Source organism: Prionailurus bengalensis, chromosome E1 (assembly GCF_016509475.1).
Source record: "Prionailurus bengalensis isolate Pbe53 chromosome E1, Fcat_Pben_1.1_paternal_pri, whole genome shotgun sequence".
NCBI classification, from domain to species: Eukaryota; Metazoa; Chordata; class Mammalia; order Carnivora; family Felidae; genus Prionailurus; species Prionailurus bengalensis.
This window is the reverse complement of record NC_057347.1, coordinates 28288509-28310232: the sequence shown is the minus strand read 5'-3', so window position 1 is coordinate 28310232 and position 21724 is coordinate 28288509. Positions and strand designations below refer to the sequence as shown.

Below are 21724 nucleotides of genomic sequence, written 5' to 3'. Positions count from 1 at the left end.
GTGTGACAAATAGGAGTCTTAAAATCCTTAGCCTGTAAATTACCTTGAAGAGGATGCCTAACCTAATCCTGGAAGCACTTTCTTCCACATGGCTGGATGTTTCCTTGGGTCATGCATTACAGAGTCTCAGAAAGCCTGTTGGTAGAATTTCTCCATTCATTCAACTAATATTGACTGACATAAGCCCGGTTCCCTAGAAGAAGAACCTGAGACATGGATTCATGGGCAGGTGACTAATTAAGAATTACTCTTGGGAGAGCTGTAAATGAAGTGAGAGGGCAAAGCTGGAAAGGTCAAAGAAGGAAGTTAAGCAAGGATTGGCTCAGTAATCACACAAGAAGGATACAGGTGTGAGCCGTCAGCAACTACACCCAAAGCAGCTAGGGGGCGCAGCACCCCAATGCCATAAAAAGATCCAAGGGCACTTGGAGACCCCACAGCCCACCAGCAGAGTCAGCCACCCTCGAACCACATGTTAGGGGCTGGGATCTTTGAAATAAGCAATGAAGACTGGGTCCCAGCTCTCGGGATGCCCATCAAGCTAGAGGCATACAGACAAGAATAACCACTGTGTTGAGCAGAAAACAACCTTATTCCTTCCTCTTGCTGTCCCTTTGCACTAGAATTGGGGCTTCCTTCCTCCTTGGCCCTTGAATGACTTTTAAGCAGTTCCATAACTGTTGTTTTGACTTTTAGAAGACAAGAGGTACTCCAGCCACTTCTAGTCCCAAGAACAGTATCCTTTCAGGAATTTAAATGTCAGCGTAAGAAGACAAAGCCTAGAGCTTCCTACATCCCTGGGCTCAGAGCTGCTTTATTAGGTTTATAATGAGAAATGGAGCACGGTCTGCTAGTTCCTCCTTCCTGGGCTCTTCCCAATCCCCCAACACAGGTTTCTGACTCCTCAGGGTTAAGCTGGGGGGTGGGGGGGTGGAGGAGAGACAGCAAAGGGCAAGGTCTAAGTCACCTCACAACTTAGTGCCCTGAAGGGGTCAGAAGGTCTTCCCCACCTTGGGCACTTGTTGGCTGTCTCAGAGATTCTGCTGCCAGCTCCCTGACCCAGAGAAGTTTCTGGCCAGTAGCTTACAGCTCCAACCTTCAGTACAGAAGCATCTGGCTCACTTTCTCACCTCCCCACACCCTCTTGAGCCAGGTGCCTTTTAAGCAGGCTCCAGAAGACTACAAGCTTCACCCTGCTGCTGGAGGATATACAGATCCCGTGCAGTGTGGCCCTGTCTGGCTTATTCTATTAAGTGCATGGTGCCAGCCTCCACTCCTGTAGGCTCTTTGGGCAGGTATCAGCCACTGGCCATGACTCTAGCCCACCTCTTAAGTCCCTTATCACTAGAATTAAAGCACAGAGGAAGCCCCATGGTGGCAGTAGGGAAGTACTTGGTATTTCAGTAATTATCTCCAAAAAAAAATTCTCTCTCCCTCCTTAACTTCAATCCTTTTATAGCCCCAAGGTAAGGATACAGTAAAGGCCACAAAATCAGTGTTCATTACCTCCTTTGCAAGCTGTGCACTGACCAGCCATGCTTTGGACTTCATTCCTACTGGTTGGTTCTTGGACTTAGGGGCCTCATGGAGACATAAAGAATCACACATAACCATCTTGTTACACAAACAATCCAATGAAGGAAATAAACAAAGCGATGGTTGCTACTCTAGGCCCAGGGATCAGGGAAGCCTGATGGAGGATGAGAAGCAGCCAGCCATGTAGAGAGCCGGGAGAATAGCATCCCAGGGACTGGGAAGGACAAAGGCAAGGGTGCTGAGGCGGGAAAGAGCTTAGGGTGCTCGGGAAACAGAAAGAAGCCCAATGCTGGTGGAGGTGGTAGACAGGGAGGAGCACACCGTGCAGGTAGGCCAGAGAGGTGGACGCTAAGGGCCATAGAGTCAGAAAGCAGATTATGGGTTGCTGGCGGAGGAGGGCAGGGGAGGAATTGGAAGAGACTGCTTAATGGGTATAGGGTCTCCTTGGGGGATGATGAAAATGTTTTGGAACTAGGTACAGGCAGTGATGGCACCACAATAGGAGTGTGTGTGCAGTAAGCAGATAGATTCATCCATGTCCCAGGGTAAGCAGAGTGCCATGGTCTGCTTTTCACTCTAAGTGCGCTCCAGCAGCCCTGCGGGGAACAGAGAGCAGGGTGTGGAGAGAGACGGGGAGTGGGGCAGGGCCCTGGTCAGGAGGCTGCTACAGCCATCCAGATGAAGGCGACGGTGGCTAGGATGAGGGTGGAGGCCTGGAGATGGGTAAAGACTTCTTCCCAAACCCTGGCTGATCCCACGGAGCCCAGCCCTGAGCAAAGCAGGAGGGATCCCGCATTCAGGCGGGAGAAGCACGCAGAGCCCAGGGCACAGGAGGAAGGAAGGAGCACGCAGAACCTTGCATGGGACCTTCCAGGTGGAGCCCTGGAAGGCCCAGCAGCACACCTTGTTTTTGGGTGGGGGACCCTTTGGGCCCTGGCCCATGAGGACGGTGGCGCTGACGCTAACACGTGTGTATTCCACGCCAGATAAAGCTCAAGGAGCTTTACAGTCCTTCCTCCCCCAAACCTTATGAAATGCTAAATTGAACTACATGAAATAGCTTGTTTTTGAGGTCAAAATGATCAAATAGCATGGCTCAACGAAATGTCGTTATTTCATTTTATGGATAAGGAAGCTGGGTACAGAGAGGTTAAGTAACTTGCCCAAGGGCACATAACTAGTAAGTGGCAGTCACAAGTCAAACCAGCCAATGTTCAAATCTTGCTTCCTAAGCCCTAACTCCAGGTGAGTGCGGGCCCATAGAACTTTCCGTGATGGTTTTCTGTATCGGGGCCATCCAATACAGGAGCCAGTAACTACGTGTGGCTGTTGAGCACTTAAAATGTGGCTAGTACCAGTGAGGAACTGAATTTAATTTAATTTTAATGAAGTTCCATTTAAATAGCCACTTGTGGCTGGAAGTTACCATACTGGACAGTGTAGCCCTCCTGGCCACTGGGCCACGCAGTCTCTTGCAACAGCAGCAAAAAGACAGTCTGGCTTACTGTCTTGGGTCTTTTTAATTGAGGCTGGGGGAGGCTGGTCGGGGGTAGGCCTGCCAAGTAGAGCGCAATCATCCCAGTCATCCTTGTCCCTGTCCCACCTGCCCAGGAAGTCCCTCAGACTGAGACACCATGCCCCCTCACCCTGGAAATAGTTAAGAACCTAACCTATAGATCAGGCCAGCTGTTGCAGCCAGTGAACTGTACCCCAAAAGCAGAGCTGTCTTTTGTGAGAAGCTGAGCAACTTCCAATGTTTCAGAGTCTCAGAGCCATAGATATCATCCCACGGAACCCTTCCTCTCACATGTGTGGAGACTGAGGCACGGGGAAGGGGTGGTGGATTCTCATGGAGGCACTTTCCTAACACCACCTTGCACTCAGTCATCTCTGTGTTTGTCCCAAACTTCTTAGTAGCAGGGATTTGGGCTTCTCCCTTTACACATGGGAAATTAAGAATAAAAAGGCTGAACATCTTGCCCCAAAAATGGTCAGCAAGAGCCTGGACGCTACAGCCCACATCGAAGCAAACTCCACACTAACTCCAGGGCTAGCTGCAGTTAAGGATGTTTCCATGGGAAGAACTGAAGGCCCCTAGGCTTGTTATCTCTAGAATTCTCTTGTTATTTCTAAACTCCTACATGACAGGAGTTCCTCAGTCTGAGTCAGGACATCCTGGGCTTAGGTGTTTTTAAGTTTCTCTAATTAATTCTGACCCAGCCAGCACAGCTACAACCCTCTGATTCTAATTCAGGAAGCGCTCACCTCCATCTGCCTGCCCTTTCTCAGAACCAGACCCAACAAAGCTTAAAGACACACTGTAGCTTCCTCCTCCCAGAAGAGATTTTCCAGAGGCATCAGAAAGGAAATGAGAAAGATTCTGAGAGCACGGGAGTGCTTGTCTCCTGCCTGCGCTGCCGCCACCCCCTGTGGCTCCTCCCCAGACACACATCCCTTCACACCCCTTCTAAAGCTTCAGAGCTGGAGGGCCCAGTCTTGACTCTCCTATCGCTCTCCATTGTAGGCTAAAGGCCGCCATGAGCTCAGAGGCACCCACCACTCGACAGCTCTCGGAGTACCTCAAGCATGCCAAAGGCCAGGCGCGCACAGCCATCCGCAACGGGCAGGTGTGGGAGGAATCCTTAAAGAGACTGAGGCAGAAAGTGGCCTTGACCAATGCCACAGGTACAGAAAACCCACTGACCCTCTGATGGCGGGAAGGGGCCATGACCCCGCAGGAGTGAACAGGAGTCACCAAAAGCTGTATCCCCTATTAGGAGCACCTCCTTGGCTCTCCCTGCTCAGATTCATGGGCTTGCAGAGCAAGGAGGGGCTGAGGGGACAGCTGTGCCAGTACGGTTTTGTTTTATTTTGTTTTGTTTTGTTTGCAGAGAAAGGAACTCAAGCCCAGCAAGGTCACACTGCCAACTCCAAATAAGGGGACATTCATGCTCTTTGTGTAATGCCATCTGTAAAGCCTCTGTCCAGAGGAAGTACTAAAGTCAACAAACATGGGCTCCCTGTCCCAAACCACAGTGTCACCACTACTGTGCTTTATGTCTCCATAAAGGAGACATGTAAGCCACCTGTATCAGGGGGATTTACTGGGATTATGTCACAGGAGATGAGATTTCCATCTTGTCTTGCATAATATGGAGCTGAAACAATGAGGTGACGGATTGATTGTGATCTCCAACCCGTCCACTCCCACCCCTACCAAATGTCACAGCTTCTGGAGGGTCAGGGAGGGAGGGGCTTGGTCCCAACCAGAGGAAGGGGCTGCAAGTTCTTCCTGGGAAAACAGCAGGTCCAGGAAGATAGCAGGCTTAGGACTTGAGCAAATTCCAAAGTTCCAAAAGAAGGAAACTGGGATGAGGTAGGGAGAAATAGGGATCACTTTAGACTCTGAGACTCAAAAGGTACAGAGGGTTGAACCCCTGCCCCTGCCAACCTTCACAGATGGTCCCCTGAAGAAGCCCCCATAGAGCAAGATTCCCTTGCTTCTCTTTCATGCAGGCACCAGGATGGATCACAGACTGCTTTAGGAGGTTAGCAGTTCTCTCCTTTCTGTGCCAGCACGGGAGCCTCTGCTGCGTAAAGCCCCACTATGTTACTCCACCCAGGACCACAGCGCCCCTCACTTAAAAATTACCTGTCCTGGAGCACCTGGGTGGCTTAGTCGGTTGAGCATCTGACTTTGGCTCAGGTCATGATCTCGTGGTTCGTGAGTTCGAGCCCCACATCGGGCTCGCTGCTGTCAGCCTGTCAGCACAGAGCCACCTCTTCAGATCCTCTGCCCCTCCCCCACTTGCCCTCTCACGATAATAAACAGTTTTTAAAAATTACCTGTATCTTCCCAACATCTTCCTTATCTAGGTTCCTGCTTGCTTGGTACTTTAGATGTCAGTGAAGCTTTAGAAGAAGAAAAGCAGTCTTATCAGACTAACTCCTACTAACATGTGCTTAACCTTCTCAGGGGTATTTTCGTTCTAAAAGAAAGATCTGTTGATTCGAATGCCCTGATTAAAAAAAAAAAAATCACTAACAATGCTAGCAACTTTCACAGTTACTACCTGTGTGGCCTTGGGCAAGTCCCTTGAGCGCTGTGGTCTCTGTTTCTCATCTGTAAAATGGGAATTAAACCTCTTACCTCAATGAGTTGTCAGGATTAAACAAGAAACCACCTGAGAAATGCTTACCTAAAACAGACAAATGCATTCCCAGAAAAGTAAGTTCCCCTCTGCTTTCGGTTTCCTGCCTCCCCCGCCGTGCCTCAGAATGGAGAAAGAACTCGGCCCCTCTGGCGTCCCTTCTGTTTCAGAACCTAGCCTGGACTTGACTGCACTGTCTTGGGAGGTGGGCTGTGGTGCCCCCGTTCCTGTGGTGAAATGTGACAAGGACAATCCTTACCGAACCATTACAGGAGACTGTAACAACAGGTGAGGGGGCACGGGCAGTTGTCGGGTCGGCCCAGCTAGGGGCTTTGCCGCTTGGCCATTCCCGGCAGAACCCCCGCTGCCTCCCCCTCCCGGGCCTGCGGCCCACCGGAACCCGTTCATATTGGACCCTTCCCGAGCTTCCCCGTCTTCCAAAGGGGCCGCCGTAGTCCCGCGCCTTCAGAGCGGACGCAGTTCAGCGACCCCCCTCCCCGTCTGAGAGGCGCCTCCCCCGCGCCCCCTTTCCCTCGGGCGGAGTCCCGCCCCTTCCCTACGGGTCCCCCAGGGCTTTGGAGAAGTGGAGCCCGGAGCGCGGGCCGAGGCTGAGGGCGCGTTTTGCTCGGTTTCAGGAGGAACCCCGCTCTGGGCGCCGCCAACAGGGCGCTGGCGCGCTGGCTGCCCGCCGAGTACGAGGACGGGCTCTCCCTGCCCTTCGGGTGGACGCCGGGGAGGACGCGGAACGGCTTCCCGCTCCCGCCGGTGAGGGCGGGCCCGGGGTGCGCGCGAGCCCCGAGCGGGAGGGCGGGGGGAGAACCCAGAGAGGACGGGAAGCGCCCCCAAACGCGCACGGAACGGAAGAAGAAATAGGTGGGAGGGCAGAGGTGCGAGGTGGGGCCCGCAGCCAGGGAGAGGTGGAGACTTGGACGGGCTCGGGCCGTGCTCCCCTAAGTGCCACTAGAGGGCAGCGGAGCCCGGAGCCCAGCCACGTGGTGGTCACGTCCCAGCTGCCCACAGGCCAGATACCCTGGGGTCTCCCAGGCAGATGGCCTCCCTGCCCCATCCTGCCCGCGCTTACCCCGCCCCGGCCCCTGGGGTGCATCAGCTGTTGTTTGCCCGGAGGTCCTATCTGTTGGCCTCTTCTGAGTTGGCAGCCCCTCCCCCAGGCCCCCTCTCCTCCTCCCAGACACCTGGCACCTCCCTGTCGCTTCACAAGCAGCCTGTCTTTGTTTTCCCTTTTCCATAGTGGAAAGGGCACTGGCCTTGCAAGCCATCAATTCCCGCAGACGTGTGTTCAGTCCCATCCCTACTATCCCCTTTTGTAGCTGCAGGCCCGTTGGAAATTGGCCTCACCTCTCCAGTGTCCTCACCTTCAGAAAAGGTGTAATGCCACCCACCTCACAAACTTGTCATGGGGATTAAATGTACCTGTTATACCCCTAGGTGTTCAATAAAACTGCAGTTGAATCTGACTCCTGAAAGTACTTTTTCCTCCAATCCTTCCTCCCCTTCTGTCTCCATCTGTAGGCCCGCGAGGTTTCCAACAAGATTGCAGGCTACCTGAGTGAGGAGGGTGTTCTGGACCAAAACACGTCCTTGCTGTTCATGCAGTGGGGTCAAATTGTGGACCATGACCTGGATTTTGCCCCCGACACCGAGCTGGGGAGCAGCGAGTACTCCAAAGCCCAGTGTGACAAGTACTGTATCCAGGGAGACAACTGCTTCCCCATCATGGTAGGCCCCTGCAGCTGTTGGTGACAAAACCCCTGCCTCCCTGACGTAGCAGGGTACCTCATGGTAGATCTCGAATGCTGATTTGACAGCTTCCCAAGCCTCACACATCCATTCATTCACTCATCCATTTATTCAATAAATAGACATTAATCATCTACTCCGTGCCAGGCATGGCACTAAGCACTGGGGATTCAAAGGCTAATAAGACACTGTTCCTTTCCTCAAGGACAAAGAGCCTGTGTGGGAAATGGACAAGTAACCACTAATGGTGAAATTGGGAAGCTCTGGGGAGGGGCGGGTCGTCTATGTGCCTGGCCCAGCAGCATTGGCATCACTTGGGGACTTCTTAGAAATGTAAAATCTCAAGCCTCATCCCAGACATTGGGAAACAAAATCTACATTATACCAGGATCCCTAGGAGATTTGTTCTATACACAGTGAAGTTTGTAGAACGCTGCTGTAAGTCATCGGGGTCTGGGACGGCTGCTCCCAGAAAGAGCTGCAATTTGATGGATGAATCAGAGTGAGAGCAGGGATTTGTGGGGATTTCCAGCAGGAAGAGAGAGGCACTTGCAATGGTGCCCCATTTTTTTCTTATTTTACAGTTAGATAGTGATTTATTCACTCAAACAAATCAAGGCTCTGTGCTGTGGTGTAAAGAACACGGACTGTGGAGAGAAGTCAGTCTAGATCTGAATCCCATATATTTCCCTTCCTGTTTACAAGTTCTGGAACAAATTACTTAACCTTTCTGAGTCTCGATTTTCTCACCTGTAAAATGGAACTGAATTATCTACCTTACATTTTTTGAGGACCAAAGTGTGATAAAGTATGCATAATGCATAGCACATGTTAGATCCAATATAAATAAATGGTAGCTGTTTTTAGTAATTTTTTTATTGTTTATTTCTTTTGAGAGAGTGCATGCAAGCAAATGGGGGAGGGGTCAAGAGAGAGGGAGATAGAGAATACCAAGCAGACTTGGACTCAGGGGCTCATCACAGTGTTCATTGGGGGGAGGCTTAATGGAAGGGGGGAGTTTGTGAGGGAGGACTCATGCGGGAAGGGCTCAATGCTGGACTCGACCCATGAACCACGAGATCATGCCCTGAGCCAAAATCAAGAGTCGGTCGCTCAACTGACTGAACCCCCCAAGTACTCCGTTCATAGTAGTTATTAACAAAGCCTTTCCCTGCTTCCCTGTCCAGGGATCTCAGGACTCCCTCCCCACCAAAAATTTGGAACCTCTGCTATAAAAGAGTGAATGATTCCCCTCAGACCTTTTACACAGTGGAATGTAATGAACTTCAGGGCATTGTGGCTCAGGATGTATAGTGTCAGCAGGAGGCATCTGGAATCAGTGTCTGGTCCCAGGGTCCCAGGAGGGCTCCATCAGCATCTTTGCCAGCTGCATCCAGACCCACCCTGGGGAGAGGTTGCCAGATCCCAGCTGTGCCACCTCTGCCCAGTCACCCACCCCCCAATCTCTCTGCAGTTCCCTCCCAATGACCCCAAGGTGAAGACTCAAGGGAAGTGCATGCCTTTCTTCCGAGCTGGGTTCGTCTGCCCCACTCCACCTTATCAGTCCCTGGCTCGAGATCAGATTAACGCTCTGACCTCCTTCCTGGATGCCAGCCTTGTATACGGTCCTGAGCCCAGCCTGGCCAGCCGCCTTCGAAACCTCAGCAGCCCGCTGGGCCTCATGGCTGTGAACCAAGAGATCTGGGACCACGGACTGGCTTACTTGCCCTTTGACATCAAGAAGCCAAGCCCCTGTGAGTTCATCAACACCACGGCCCAAGTGCCCTGCTTCCTGGCAGGTGAGTCCAGGCTGGGAACAGAGGGGCCCAAGGACTGGGAGCAGAGAGAGACCAGAAAAACTTCAGGAGGCTGCTAGGTAGCTTCCAGAGAGGCTTTACTGCTGCTGCTTTCCGAATGCTTTCTGGAAACATGCACACCAAGCCCCCACTGCCTCTGGCACTGGTCCAGGACTGGTAGAAGGGCCCGGATGAATACAGAATCTAAGAACATGTGTTCACCATCAAACAAACAAACAAACAAAACAATTAAATCCAGAGAAGCACAAATAAGAAAAACCTACCACCCACAAATGATCATTGTTAACATTTTTAATGCCCACCTTTCCAGGTTTTTTTAGATCATAGATACAGTTCTACATTGTTTTACATAATTCGGGTTATACTATCAGTTATGTTCTATAACCTGATGTCTTCACTTAATGTATCACATCATTAAATATTCTCCAGCATGATTTTTTTTTTAATTTTTTTTTTCAACGTTTATTTATTTTTTGGGGACAGAGAGAGACAGAGCATGAACGGGGGAGGGGCAGAGAGAGAGGGAGACACAGAATCAGAAACAGGCTCCAGGCTCTGAGCCATCAGCCCTGAGCCTGATGCGGGGCTCGAACTCACGGGCCGCGAGATCGTGACCTGGCTGAAGTCGTACGCTTAACCGACTGCGCCACCCAGGCGCCCCGTTCTCCAGCATGATTTTTACTGGCTGCCTGATATTCCCTGACATACATTATCATGATTTATTTTCTCAATCCTATTTAGAAACACTTAAGTCATTTCTAGTTTTCCTGTTTTTTTTATTTTTATGTTTTATTTTTTTATTTTAATTTTAATTTTAATTTTTACTTTATTGTTTTTAGGTAATGAATATCCTTGTTGATGAATCTTTGCACTCATTTAAAAAAATTTTTTTTTAATGTTTGTTAATTTTTGAGAGAGAGCACGAGCAGGGGAGGGGGGAGGAGAAGAGAGAGGGAGACACAGATCAGAAGCAGGCTCCAGTCTCTGAACTGTCAGCACGGAGCTCTATGTAGAGCTTGAACTCAGGAACTGCGAGATCATGACCTGAGCTGAAGTCAGATGCTTAACCGACTGAGCCACCTAGGTGCCCCTGGACTCATTTTTAATAATTTTATTAAGATAATTTGTTAGAAGAAGAAATTTTAGATTAAGAGGAATGCATATTTTTAAGGCTTTTTATAAACTTGGCACAAGGCCCCTGCTCCATACAACCTATGCACAACCAAAGCCCCCCAATTCTGTTCATTCTGGGGGCCTCATGTCCTCCTGGTCCTCTTTGCCTTGGGCTCCTGGAGGCCTTTCCTCTTCCAAAAATCTACTCTGTCAGGATAACCCCCGCCCCCGCCCCACTCACCTGGACATGGCAGAAAGCCAGTCCATAGGCCCAGATCTCTTGGGTAGATCTCTTCGATTCTGTGTTCACACATATCTCACATCAATCCAGATACAAAACTGAGCCCTTTCCTGTTTTCCACAAAAATATCCGGTAAGACCAAGCATTTGGGAATTTAATAGACTTTTCCTAAAGATTAGAGGACACAAGAAATCCCCTTGTGAACACCTGGTCTTTTGCCAGTTAGCTGACCTCCTATCCTGTCACTCTCTTCTTTCCTTTCTTCCAAAGGCCCCCATCTCTAGATACTTACATGGACAAATTCGACCCTACCTAGGAACCTGCCCTCAAACTCCCATTCATAAAACTTTTCAAAGTTTCTCTCCACCAAAAGCCCTTATCTGTTTGTACGGCCCCATCTTAGAAGGAGTTGGGATTGTAATTAGCAAAATTTTCCTTTTTCATGTCATCTGTAGTTTTTTTTTTTTTAAATTTTTTTTTCAACGTTTATTTATTTTTGGGACAGAGAGAGACAGAGCATGAACAGGGGAGGGGCAGAGAGAGAGGGAGACACAGAATCGGAAACAGGCTCCAGGCTCTGAGCCATCAGCCCAGAGCCTGACGCAGGGCTCGAACTCACGGACCGCGAGATCGTGACCTGGCTGAAGTCGGACGCTTAACCGACTGTGCCACCCAGGCGCCCCTGTCATCTGTAGTTTTGAGCACAGTCTTGTGCAGTCAGCCTTCTTATCCCCGTTTTCACAGATACAGGGACTGAGGCTTAGAAATGCCAAGTAACTTGTCCAAAGTGACCCAGCTAAAAATCATGTGTGTGGAGCTGAGATTCAAACCTCTGAATCCCAACCCCCATCCCATTCCACTTGACTTCCCTTAGGTTAACTGGAAGGAGGGGCTTAGGAGAGGGTCCCTTGGGGGCACTATCGTGTATTTCTTTCTGCAAGTTACTGGGTTTTGGGGCTACTCAGGGGGAACCAACCTTCCTGCCTTCTGGACTTTCAGGAGATTTCCGAGCCTCCGAGCACACCTTGCTGGCCGCTTCCCACACCCTCCTTCTCCGAGAGCACAACCGACTGGCCAAAGAACTAAAGAGACTCAACCCTCACTGGGATGGAGAGAAGCTCTACCAGGAAGCCCGGAAAATCCTGGGAGCCTTCATGCAGGTACAGAAGCTCAGGAGCACTGCCTCCCTCACCCACCTAGCTTCTGCCCCCCCCCGCCCCGCCACCCCTGCTCTGCCCACAGCCACCCTCCAGCTACCTCCTCTGTGTTCCGCACCTCCTCTTCCCTTCTCCTCCGCTGCTTCCTTCCCACTGTCTCATTATTTCAGCCCTCCTTCTTGTTTCTTTAGCTTCTCTGCCCCAAAATGAATCCCTGAACTCAGAGTGTTGGAGAGTCATTTGTCTGTTGGTCACTCAGTGTGCCTGCCCAGATGCCACCATCACTGGGACCAAAGGCTCCGTCTCTCCTGGGACTGACTGTTGCAGAGCTCTTTGGGTTATTTCAGTTGGACTGTCTTCTTTTTCAATTCTCCGCACCTAAGCCACATGTCACAGGCAGAGTCCATTGCTATTGTAGATTGGCTGATTGACTAACTAGAATTAACTGTGCACGTATTTTTTAAGCATTTTATTTTGAAATTATTATAGGTTCTCAGGAAGTTGTTAAAAAAAAACAGTACACACACCCAACCTCCTCAGTGCTAATGTTTTTGCATAACTATGGTACAACATCAAAAGCAGGACATTAACATTGACACCAACCAAAGGTCTTATTCAGATTTCACCAGATTTAAATGCAGTCGTGCGTGTGTGTGTGTGTGTGTGTGTGTGTGTGTAGCACTGTGCAATTTTATCACATGTAACCACCACCACCACAATAAAGATACTTCACTCTCCCATCACCTCAGGACTCCCTCCTGCCCCCCTCTGATAGCCACATCCACCATCCCCCTTCCCAGGTCCCTATCCCCTGACAATCACTAATCTGCTCTTCATCTGTACTGTTTGGTGAATGTTACATAGATAAAACCATGCAGTATGTATCCTTTTGAGCCTGGCTCTTTACATTCAGCATAATTGCCCTGAGGTTCATCCAGGCTGTTGTATGTGTACAGTCCCTTCCTTTTTGTTGCTGAGTAGTATTCCCTGGTTTGTTTAACCATTTACCCAGTGAAGGACATCTGGAGAGTTTCCAGTTCGGAGCTATTATGAATGAAGCTGCTATAGACATTCGTGTATACATTTCTTCATGCAAGTAAGTTTTCCTTTCTCTGGGAAAACTCTGCCCAAGTGCAGTGGGTCATATCGCAAGTCCATTTCAAGTTTTAAAAGGAACCGCCAAACTATTTTCCGGAGTAACTGTACTATTTTATGTTCCCACCAGCAGTGTATGAAACATCCAGTTTCTCTGCATCCTGGTCGTGATTTGTTGTCATTGTTTTTTTATTTTACTCTTTCTGATAGGTATGTAGTGTTATTTCATTGTGGTTTGAATTTGCACTTCCCTAACGGCTAATCATGTTCAACATCTTCTGTGCTTATCTGCCACCTGTATATCCTCTGCAGTAAAATACCTGTTCATATATTTTGCCCATTTTCAGATGGATTATCTTTTAATGTTAAGTTTTGAGGGTTCTTTATATATTCTAGATACAAATCTTCCATCAGATATGTGACTTATATTTTCTCCCAATCTCTCATTTTCTTAACAGAATCTGTTGCAGAGTAAGAGTTTTTCATTTTAATGAGGTCCAATCAGGACACATTTTTTTTTTTCTCTCATGGGTTGGGCTTTTGTGTCAAATCTCAGAACTCTCTGTAGTCCTAGATCTCCAAGATTTTTATTGGGTTTTTCCTAAAGGCTTTATACTTTTATGTTTTCCACTTAAGGCCATGATCCATTGGGGGTTAATTTTTGTATGTGTGAAGGTTAGGGTGAGGCTCATTTTCTTTGGCCACAGGGTGTCCAACTGTTCAGCACCACTTACTGAAAAGGCTATCCCTCCTCTAGTGAATTGCTTTTGTTCCTTATCAAAAATTTTTTGGGCATATTAATATGAATTTATCTCAGAGTTATCTATTCTATTCTGTTAATCTATGTGTCTATTCCTATACCAGCACCACAGTGTTTACTCTGGCTACACAGCAAGACTTACCATGGGGAACCATGATTCTTCCCACTGTATTCTTTTTCCAAATTGTTTTGGCTGTTCCAGGTCTGTCCCTTTCCTATATATTTTTAAATAAGCTTATCTACATCCACAAAAAAAAAAACCTTGCTGAGATTCTGATAGGAATTGTATCAAAACTATAGGTCAATATAGGAAGAATTGACATCTTAACAACATTGAGTTTTCTAATCTGTAAATGCAGTGTGCCTAAGTGTTTAGGTTTTCTTTGCTGTACTTCATCAGCATTTGGTAATTTTTATCATACAGATCCTGTACATGTTTTGTTATATTTGTACCTGAATATTTCATTTTCTTTGGGTAAGTCATAAATGGTATTACATTTTTTCTGACCTGCCACTTGCTCTTTATCAGTGCATAAAAATGTAACTGATTTTTATATGTTGACCCTGGCCTTGCTGAGCTCAGTTTGGGGAGTTCTTCTTGTAGAATCCTTAAGATTTAAAAAAAAAAAAAAAAAGATTTTCTATGCAATCATGTCATCTGCAAATAAAGACAGTTGTATCTCTCTTTTTGTAATCTATGTTTTTAAATGTTTTTTTTTCTCTTGTCCTATATCAGTGGCTATAATTTCCAGTACTGTGGTGAATAAGAGTGGTGAGAACTGGCATCCTTGTCTTCCTAATCCTAGAGGGAAAACATTCAGTCTTTCACCATTAAGTACAATGTTTGTTGGGGTGCCTCAGTTGGTTGGGTGTCTCAGTTGGTTAAGTATCTGACTCTGGATTTCAGCTCAGGTCATGATCTCATGGTTCATGGGTTCGAGCCCCGCATTGGGCTCTGTGCTGACAGTGCAGAGCCTGCTTGGGATTCTCTCTCTGTTCCTCCCCTGCTTGTGGTCACTCTCTCTCTCTTCCTCTCTCTCTCAAAATAAATAAACTTTAAAAAAGTGTAATGTTTGTTGTAAATCTTCTGTGGATGCTCTTGATGAGGTTGAGGAAGTTCCACTCCATTCCTAGTGTATGGAGAGTTTTTATCATGAACAGACGTTGAATTCTGTCTAAGGTCTTTCCTCATTAATAAGACTTTTCTTCTTTAGCCTATTCTGTTTGCTTCAGGTTTATTTTACTCTTCCTTCTGGTTTCTTTCAGCACTTGGAAAATGCTATGCCCCTTCCTTCTGGGCTCCATGGTTTCACATTGGTGTTCATTTGTAGATAATGTGTCGCTTCTCTTTGGCGATATTTAAGACTTTGTGTTTAGTTTCCAGAAGTTTAATTGTAATGCATCTTGGAGTACATTTCTTTGGGTTTATAATGTTTGGTATTCATTCAGCCTCTTGAATCTGTAAGTGTATGTCTTTCACCAGTTTGGGGACGTTTCTAGACCTTATTTCTTCAAATTCTTTTTTAGCCACCCCTTTCTTCTCTATGTCTGGGACTCCATTAATAGGAGTGTTAGCTCTTTTGTTATTGTCCCACAGAGCCCTGAGGTTCTGGTTTGTTTGAGGCGTTTGTGTGTTTGTTTTGTTTATTTTCTCTCTGTTGCTTAGATTGAGTTAATTCTACTGATCTGTCTTTAGTTCTACCCTGTCATCTCCACTCTACTACTGGGTCTTCCTAACAAGTTTTAATTTTAGTTAGTATTTTTCAATTCTACAGTTTCAGTATTTTTTTTATAAATTCTACTTCTTTGCTGAGATGGTCTGTTTTGTGTTTCCGGGTAACTTGTAATTGATTGTTGAAGCATTTTTATGACAACTGTTTTAAAATCTTTATCAGATCATCTCAGTACCTGATTCATGTAGGTATTGGCATCAATTGATTATCTTTCCATTCAAACTGTGGCTTTTCTGGTTCTTGGCATTATGAGTGATTTTTTAAATGATGTCCTAGATACTTTAGTTATTATGTTAGGAGACTCAGGATCCTATTTAAGTCTGTTTGGGTTTAACATGTATGTCTGGGATACTTTTGTGGGCTTTAGTTCATATGACAGGTTTTTTTTTAAGTTTTTTTTAAATTTATCTTTGAGAAAGAGAAGCGGAGGGGCAGGCAGAGGGACAGAGGATCTGAAGCAGGTTGTCTGCTGATAGCAAATAGCCCAACACAGGGCTTCAACTTACAAACCTGCTAGATCATGACATGAGCCAAAGTCGGACACCCAACTGACTCAACCACTCAGGCGTCCCCCCCCCCCCCCCCCCCCCCCCCCCCCGCCCCATGACAGTTGTTTCCTGAGCCTTTGCAGTGCTATTCTGGTCTGCTTCATTCTTTCTGTGCCTCTGGGGTTCACATTCAGTGCCTACTGATGCAGTCTGCAAGGCAGGAAGGCCCTTTCCTGGCTGCCTTCTGTTGCCCAGCAACCTTCTAGGGGAGCAGCAGCCACTGCACCTGGTCTCTTTATGGCTGTTGTGTGAAGAACAGAGAGATATGGGGTTTCACTGCTGCCACCATTGCAGGCATATCAGACCATCCACCAGCCTGAGTTGTGGACGGCTCAGAGCTTGGGTGGTGAAGTAGGTCTGGGGGCTCTCCACTAGGTTTCTGCTGGGTTCCCCCATCCCAGTCCTTTGGAGAGAAAGAGCAGGCTCCCTTTGGCTCCTTTTGTGTATTCCTATTGGGGGTTCCAGGTTGCCGGGCTCTCCTGCACTCAGTCTGGGGGCATACAGGAACTCACTGTGCTGTCATTCCTCAAGTCCTGAGGTCGTCAGTCAGTCCACCTTCTTTCCAGCTTTGAAAGTCTATTTATGTTGTCTATGGAATAATTTCCAGAGTGTTTACATATATTTAGTGTGGAAGATTAGGGGGAAATGAGTCTCCTCCATCTTGTTCTGGGACCAGAAGCCCCATGCACTTAGTTTTAACCATTAAAGAGAGATATCTCCCTTTATTTCTTCTCAAAAATCTCCATAATTCAATATTAATTTTTAAATTGGATCCAGAAATCTTGCTGCTGGAGATGTTTGTAGGAAATCATCCAAGGAATGAAAAGTATCTACCTAAAGATGATTTGAGTTAAGGTTTTATATTGGTTTGTTTGGGCTGCCATAGTAAAATATCATAGACTGATTAACAACAGGCTTAAACAACAGAAATTTATTTTCTCACAGTTCTGGAGGCTGCAAGGCCATGGTATCAGCAGGTTTTGTTTCTCCTGAGGCCTCTGTCCTTGGCTTGCAGATGGCCGCCTTCCCTCTGTGTCCTCACATGGTCTTTCCTCTGTATGTGTACCTTCCTAGTCTCTCTCTCTCTCTTCTGATAAGGACACCAGTCCTAACTGGATGAGGGCCCCACTCTTATGATCTCATTTAACCTTAATTACCTCTTCATAGGCCCTATCTCCAAATACAGTCACATTAGGGCTTCAACATATGACTTTGGAAGGGACACAATTCCATCTATAACACGAGTGGCCAGCAGAAAGAGTGTCATGATCAATTAGCAATGTCTGCTATGGTCACAGGAAGGGAAATGGGCACATATGCTATCCATTTGCCCTCCTAGATTTTTGAACACTCATCCCTCTCAGCTGCAGCTTCCTCCAGCCTCACTCTGTGGAGATTTAAGTGTTCTCTTACCCTTTCCTCATGATATGTATCCCCACCCCCTCCAGATTATCACCTTCAGGGACTATCTACCCATTGTGCTCGGTGATGAGATGCAGAAGTGGCTCCCTCCATACAGAGGCTACAACCAATCTGCTGACCCCCGAATCTCCAATGTCTTCACCTTTGCCTTCCGCTTTGGCCACTCGGAGGTCCCCTCCACCATGTCCCGCCTGGATGAGAATTATCAGCCTTGGGGTCCAGAAGCAGAGCTCCCCCTGCACACCCTCTTTTTCAACACCTGGAGGATGGTCAAAGAGGGTACGTCCTTTTGGGGAAGCACTGTCACCGGGCAGTCTCACTCTGTGGCCTGCTTCTAGGGAAGCCTGGCGTAGAAGCCAGACTCCAGGCACTTCCCGCGTGACCTTGGGCAAGTGAATTCACCTCATTGAGCCTCATTTGTAAAATGGGAACGATGGTACCTATCTCACTAGGATATACAAAAAATTAAGTGGCATAAATGTGAGAGCACCCCACAATGGTTCCTGACACACAGGGAGTGGTCGATATATATCAGTTATTATTCTTTCTCTCCTCCTCTGGCCTCGAAGGTGCCTGGGCTTTCCCTGCCTTAGGCTTCTCTGACCCCTGTACAAAGAATTCATGAGCTTGGGAAATAAATTGCTCTTTCCTGCTCTCCTCTAGGGCTTCCTACCTCCATCATGTGCCAAAGGTGGGCCCCAGCTCCCCTTTACCTTGGGTTGGGCTGCAGGCCTCACGAGTCACAGCCATTCTCTGTAGGCTTCCGCCACCTCTTCTCATACTTCCAAGTTCCGGGGGGGAACATATGGAAGGAGAAGGAGCTGGCTTTCTGAGCTAGAGCTCCAGAAAACTTCTGAAGCTTATAGGCAGGCCATTGCCCCAGTAATGCCTCTGTCTTCCCCACCCCAGGCCCCAGGCAGGCAGTCTGGACTGCCCTCCAACCCCAGCATGCCCTGCAGGCTGCACCTGGCTCTTCTCTCCCGGCCTCCAACCTGTGATGTTCAGCTGGCCCTACTTTTACCTGAGAGGAAATGTCTGGTGGAGGGGGAGGGGCCAGCAGTGGAAGATAGCTTCACGCTACCCACATCCCCAGGACGGCCTCTGGCTCTCCTTTGCAGGTGGAATTGACCCTCTGGTCAGGGGCCTGCTGGCCAAGAAGTCCAAGCTGATGAATCAGAATAAAATGATAACAGAAGAGCTGCGCGGCAAGCTTTTCCAGCCCACTCACAAGATCCACGGCTTCGACCTGGCCGCCATCAACATACAGCGCTGTCGAGACCACGGGATGCCCGGTGAGTGGGCCTGAGGTCCTGCCTGGCCCAGGGAACTTTTAGCTTCTTTCTAGGGTTCCTGGGGACTCTCTTCCATTAACCCTAAGGATCTGACCAATTCTAAAACATAAGGCAGAGATAGCAGTTTTTAAAATTCATTTTGTTCATCTGTGAAATGGCGTCTTCCATTTTCCCTAATGTGGAGGCAAGAGAACATATCTGATACCATCTTGGAGCTCCTCAAATGAAAAAGAGATCAACAACTGACTTGTAAAACCAGTTTAAAATCCCAGAAAAGTCACAGACCTAGAGCAGCGATGATAAAGATAGTATATGTCTAGTGCCGATTCAGATGACTGATCAGTAGGGCCTGTGTTGAGATGAATCAGGAGAGGAGAATAGAGGGGCTCCTGGGTAGCTCAGTCGGTTCCAGCATCCAACTTGCTGTTTTGGCTGAGGTCATGATTTCATGGCTTCATGGGTTCAAGTTCCGCATTGGGCTCTATGCTGGCAGTGTAGAGCCTGCTTGGGATTCTCTCTCTCTGCCTCTCCCCCATTCATGCTATCTCTCTCTCTCAAAATAAATAAACTTTAAAAAGAGAGAGAGAGAGAGAGAGGACAATAGAGAGAAACCAATGACTATCGGACCTTTCTTTTATACCCATGAAAGGCAATTTAATGTAGTAATTAAAAGCCAAACTGCCTGGGTTCAAGTCCCAGCTGTGCCATTTCTAGTTATGTGACCTTAGGCAAGTTACTTAACATCTCTGTTCTTCAATTTACATATTTTTACGGCGCTTAGAATAGTGCCTGGACCCATAGTAAGCACCACATAACCTGCTAGCCCTCTCATGCCTGAAGTACCACAAGTGTAAAACAATGGATCCCTGCCCACCCCGTCCCAAAGGCTAGGAGTCCAGACTTTCTGGGGCTGATGGAGCTGGGGCAGGTATGTCCCCAAGGGGGGCTGTGGTGAGAAGCTCCTGGGATGAGACAGCATCAGCCCCTCTGCCCTAGGGTACAACTCCTGGAGAAGCTTCTGTGACCTCTCACAGCCCCAGACACTCAAGGAGCTGGATGCTGTGCTGAAGAACAAGAGGCTGGCTAAGAAGTTACTGGATCTCTACGGGACCCCTGCCAACATCGACATCTGGGTTGGGGCGATTGCTGAGCCCCTGGTAAAGAGGGGCCGAGTGGGGTCTCTCCTGGCCTGCCTCCTGGGGAAGCAGTTCCAGCAGATTCGTGATGGAGACAGGCAAGTGAGACCTTGTGAGGAAGGCAGGGGTGAGCAGACCCTTCTGCGATGTGGACAAGTCCTGTGTGAGGACTAGTCCAGACCTCAGAGTGTTCCCAGTGACCTCCTTCCTTCCCCTTTGGCACAGTGGGGAGGGAGGGGCCACCGCCTGAGCTGTGTGGACAGACCCTGCTTCTGTCTCTGCAGATTCTGGTGGGAGAACCCTGGGGTCTTCACTGAGAAGCAGCAGGACTCTCTACAGAAAATGTCCTTCTCACGCCTTGTTTGTGACAACACCCACATCACCAAGGTCCCACGGCACCCATTCCAGGCCAACAACTACCCTCAAGGCTTTGTGGATTGCTCAGCCATTGACAAGCTGGACCTTTCACCCTGGGCCTCAGTGGAGAATTAGGGGCCCAGATTTCCCAGCCCCCCACACTGTGCAGTTTTGCTCCCGTTGGTCCATGATGCCATTTCAGGCAAGTTCAGTGACCCCGTCCCTTAGAGCTGCACACCCCATCTGGGCCCTTCTATTCAGCTGGGTTTCTTGACACTCACCAGATGCACACCTCGCTCAAAGCCAAGGCCAGCACCTCTGCCTTTCCAGCTCTTCCACCTGAATCCCACTGTTTCCATGCCATCTGCTCTGTCTGTGGGATGTCACCCATCCTCTCCCTGCGGCAAGTCTTGACTGAGGCCATGGTCTTTGCACTCTTAACTTTCCTCCTCTCCTTTCAAATTAGATTGTGAGCTCCTTGAGCCAGAGACTTCTGTCTGCTTCCCAGTGTCCCCCGTGCCATCAAGCATGATGCTCAGCACACAACAAGGGCTCAATAAACATCTGATGATTGACTGATGATGGTGGCAATGACACTGTTCCCTTCCAAAAGCAGGCCTTGGGACCACTGCCAAATAAGCAACTAGATGTTTACAGTGCAGACACGTCTTACCACTAAGATGTGTGCACGGGTCTGTGGGGCGAGAAGGCATGGTTTGGTGAAATTTCAGAGTTCTCTAAGAAAAGTGGGAGCCAAGGGGCTCCTGGGGAAAGAAGCAATGGCCGTAGATGAGGGAGAGGGTTTGAAGTGCCATCAAGGGGTCAAACAGAAAGGTTGTCCCAGCCTGGATAATCCTACAGCTAAAGTTGATTTTCCTTTCAGAAATCCTTCTGGGAAATACCTCCTTCTTCTAGGGCAGTCCTTGGAGCCTGTGAGATCTCAGAAGGGGCATGGCCAGAATGTTCCTTGTACTGCTGCCCAATACATGTTCATGTGTTCTTTTAAAATGACCCTCCGGGTAAGGACAGCCCAGTCAGCACCTCCAGATCCCCTGACTGGTGGAGTGGATGGAGCCACCCTGTGGGAGGAGCCCAGGACCCCGAAGACTTGGCTGCAGTCCTGGCTCTGGCACCCACTTCTTCAAGCCCTTGGATGAGTCTCTTTCTTCTCTGAGCATCCCTCTCATCATCAGTGAAATGGAGAGTAGTATTTCTCCTGCTATGGGAGGTCCTATTGTGGCCTGGGGCTCCTATGGGTACATGAGCCTCAGCATCCTGCACACCTTCAGGCTCCCAGCTTCCAGGGAAAGGGAGCCAGAGGGGCAGGGGAGAATCAACCAGTCTCAGATATAGGGCTCAAGTTCCAGGCAAGATTATTTGAGAAATACCCTCCTTCCCTTCCCTCAGCTCTGGCCCTGTCCTCCCGGTCCCAGCCATCTGATGTCCCTGCTCTTGGAAACTGACTACATGAAGCCAGGACTGAGAGGGAGTCTACTGTCTTGAGGGCCTCTGAACCACCGTGCCAGGCAGCAGGGGTGCAGGATCTAGAGGCGCCCCATCATCTGGGAAGGACCTCCTTTCCCATGACACCTCTGTTCTTTCTCTCCC

At 48.6% G+C, this 21724-nt stretch overlaps 1 protein-coding gene across 1 annotated transcript; it reads left to right on the top strand.

Annotated features, from left to right (window-relative positions):
* The first annotated feature begins 5602 nt into the window (after positions 1 to 5602).
* LPO (lactoperoxidase) lies at positions 5603 to 20696 on the top strand. Its single transcript, XM_043583954.1, has 9 exons — positions 5603 to 5975; positions 6323 to 6452; positions 7218 to 7424; positions 8920 to 9244; positions 11616 to 11776; positions 17358 to 17610; positions 18450 to 18623; positions 19620 to 19857; positions 20044 to 20696. Exons 1-9 carry the CDS (start codon positions 5749 to 5751, stop codon positions 20249 to 20251), a joined length of 1923 nt encoding a protein of 640 aa, XP_043439889.1. The 5' UTR covers positions 5603 to 5748; the 3' UTR covers positions 20252 to 20696.
* The last annotated feature ends 1028 nt before the right edge of the window (positions 20697 to 21724 follow it).

What these genes read in the sequence shown, in the direction of transcription:
- LPO (XM_043583954.1), top strand. Translation starts at nt 5,749, where the DNA reads ATGCATTCCCAGAAAAGTAAGTTCCCCTCTGCTTTCGGTTTCCTGCCT. An exon ending in ACGGCTTCCCGCTCCCGCCG is followed by an intron (nt 6,453 to 7,217) that starts GTGAGGGCGGGC and finishes CTCCATCTGTAG; the next exon opens with GCCCGCGAGGTTTCCAACAA. An exon ending in CAGATTCGTGATGGAGACAG is followed by an intron (nt 19,858 to 20,043) that starts GCAAGTGAGACC and finishes CTGTCTCTGCAG; the next exon opens with ATTCTGGTGGGAGAACCCTG.